At 51.1% G+C, this 2,032-nt stretch overlaps 1 protein-coding gene across 1 annotated transcript in view; it reads left to right on the forward strand.

The window, feature by feature from the left end:
- WNT7A (Wnt family member 7A) overlaps positions 1 to 2,032 on the forward strand; it is an 84,572-nt gene that overhangs the window by 5,059 nt on the left and 77,481 nt on the right. The window contains exon 2 of the mRNA XM_004702367.2: positions 1,386 to 1,612. Within this exon, the coding sequence (XP_004702424.1) occupies positions 1,386 to 1,612 (227 nt within the window). The remainder of the gene's footprint in view (positions 1 to 1,385; positions 1,613 to 2,032) is intronic.

Raw genomic sequence — 2,032 nt, forward strand, 5'->3', positions numbered from 1 at the left:
GTCCTGAATTCCCTGTGTTGTGGGCTCTTATCTGTACCAGTGTACATGCTCTGGTCTAGCCAGATTTGTAAGGTAGAATTGGGGTCATGATAGTGGGGAGGAGGAAGCATTAAAGAACTAGAGGAAAGTTGTGTGTTTCTTCGGTCTGGGCTCTTTCCTTCAGCTATGGCTTGTGTGTTGTCTCCTCTACGGACAGTGTAAGCTAGGGGTCCTCAAACTTCTTAAACAGGGGGCCAATTCACTGTCCCTCAGACTGTTGGAGGGCCGGACCATAGTTTAAAAAAAGCACTGTGAACAAATTCCTATGCCCACTGCACATGTCTTATTTTGAAGTAAAAAAAAACAAAACAGGGCAAAAACACCTGGCAGGTCAGATAAATGTCCTCGGCGGGCCACAAGTGGCCCGCGGGCCGTAGCTTGAGGACCCCTGGTGTAAGCCCTGGGGATTGAGGCCTGGCCTGTGGGCACACAGCTACTCCTAGCCCAGTGCCCCGGCCTGCCAGACACCAGAGAGTACATCTCAGTGATCAAGATGAGGAAGATAGGAACTAGTCATCCCTGCACCACAGGCCGGCGAGGTGTAGAGGAGGGGTTGCGGTCTGTGGTGTCCACAAGGAAAATGCCAGCGCTTCTAGTCAGTGATTTTTAAAGGTGTTTTTGTTTGTTTGTTTGTTTAATCATCTTATTGGGGCTCATACAACTCTTATCACAATCCACACACACATCAATTGTGTAAAGCACACTTCTTTGGGGTTTGGGGGGCAATACATCATGTTGCACACACACAGAGCACATGTATAGCATGCACAGAGAATTAAAAACAATTTGGCAAACAGCAAACATCTGTGCAGCTGCTCCTCCTTCAGAAGCAAGCGCTCCATGAATAGCATTAGCTTTGTAGTTCACACTTCCCTTCCTTGCCTTCACGCTTTCGCCGAAGAGAGCCAGCTCGTAGCCACGCAGGGGTGCTGCGAGTCAGAATCGACTCGATGGTGATGGATTTGACCTGTCTGTTTAGACAAGGTAGGGTCTCACCTGGCATGTGTTTACATTCCAGCTGCATCAAATCCTACCCCAAACACAAAGGTGCTTGCTCCTTCTGCTTAACATTGTGCTTGTGAGGTACAAGGGCCATCCTCCTTTGCATCTCAAACGCCGATCCTGCGTCACTGCTCATGGTCACTGACACCAGCCTGCCAGCGGGAGGAAATTACAAATGAGTTTTCACGTGTTGGAGAGGAAGGATCCCCACAGCCTGACGGCCTCTTCTGGGGACTAGTGGGATTCTTGGCCTGGGCTGGGGGTCAGGCACCCAGAGAGGGACTCCAGGTCGGGTCCTCCACCTGCTGGCCTAACAGTGCGTCTCTCTGTGTCCCCTGCTCCAGTGGCTTCTCCTCGGTGGTAGCGCTCGGCGCGAGCATCATCTGTAACAAGATTCCCGGCCTGGCTCCCAGACAGCGGGCGATCTGCCAGAGCCGGCCCGACGCCATTATCGTCATAGGAGAAGGCTCCCAAATGGGCCTGGACGAGTGTCAGTTTCAGTTCCGAAACGGCCGCTGGAACTGCTCAGCCCTGGGCGAGCGCACCGTCTTCGGCAAGGAGCTCAAAGTGGGTATGTGCTTCCAGACACCCCAGGGGGCCTCCCTGGCGACATGAGACCAGAGCACCCTCTGGACCCCCTCAGCTGCCCCCTGCTAGGCAAAGCACTCCTTGTGGGAGCCTGCAAGTCCCCCCACTTGAATCCACCTCTCCTGACTAAATTCGGGTCTCTGGTTTGGTGCCACCCTACCCATTGTTGGTACCATGGCATGCCGGAAGCTAATGGCTCAAATGCTTGACACGGTACTGATATATCTAAACTTCATGCCCCAAATTTATAATATGCTGTTGTACTATATATGTAGTATATGTATATATGTACATATGTATATATGTACAGTGAACCCTCGTTTATCGCGGTTAATTGGTTCTAGACCCTACCGTGATAAATGAAATTCCGCGAAGTAGGATTCCTTATTTGTAAATCAAATAT

The sequence above is a fragment of the Echinops telfairi genome, unplaced genomic scaffold (genome assembly GCF_000313985.2).
Source record: "Echinops telfairi isolate 266 unplaced genomic scaffold, ASM31398v2 ScPeMD7_31;HRSCAF=116, whole genome shotgun sequence".
Taxonomy (NCBI): domain Eukaryota; kingdom Metazoa; phylum Chordata; class Mammalia; order Afrosoricida; family Tenrecidae; genus Echinops; species Echinops telfairi.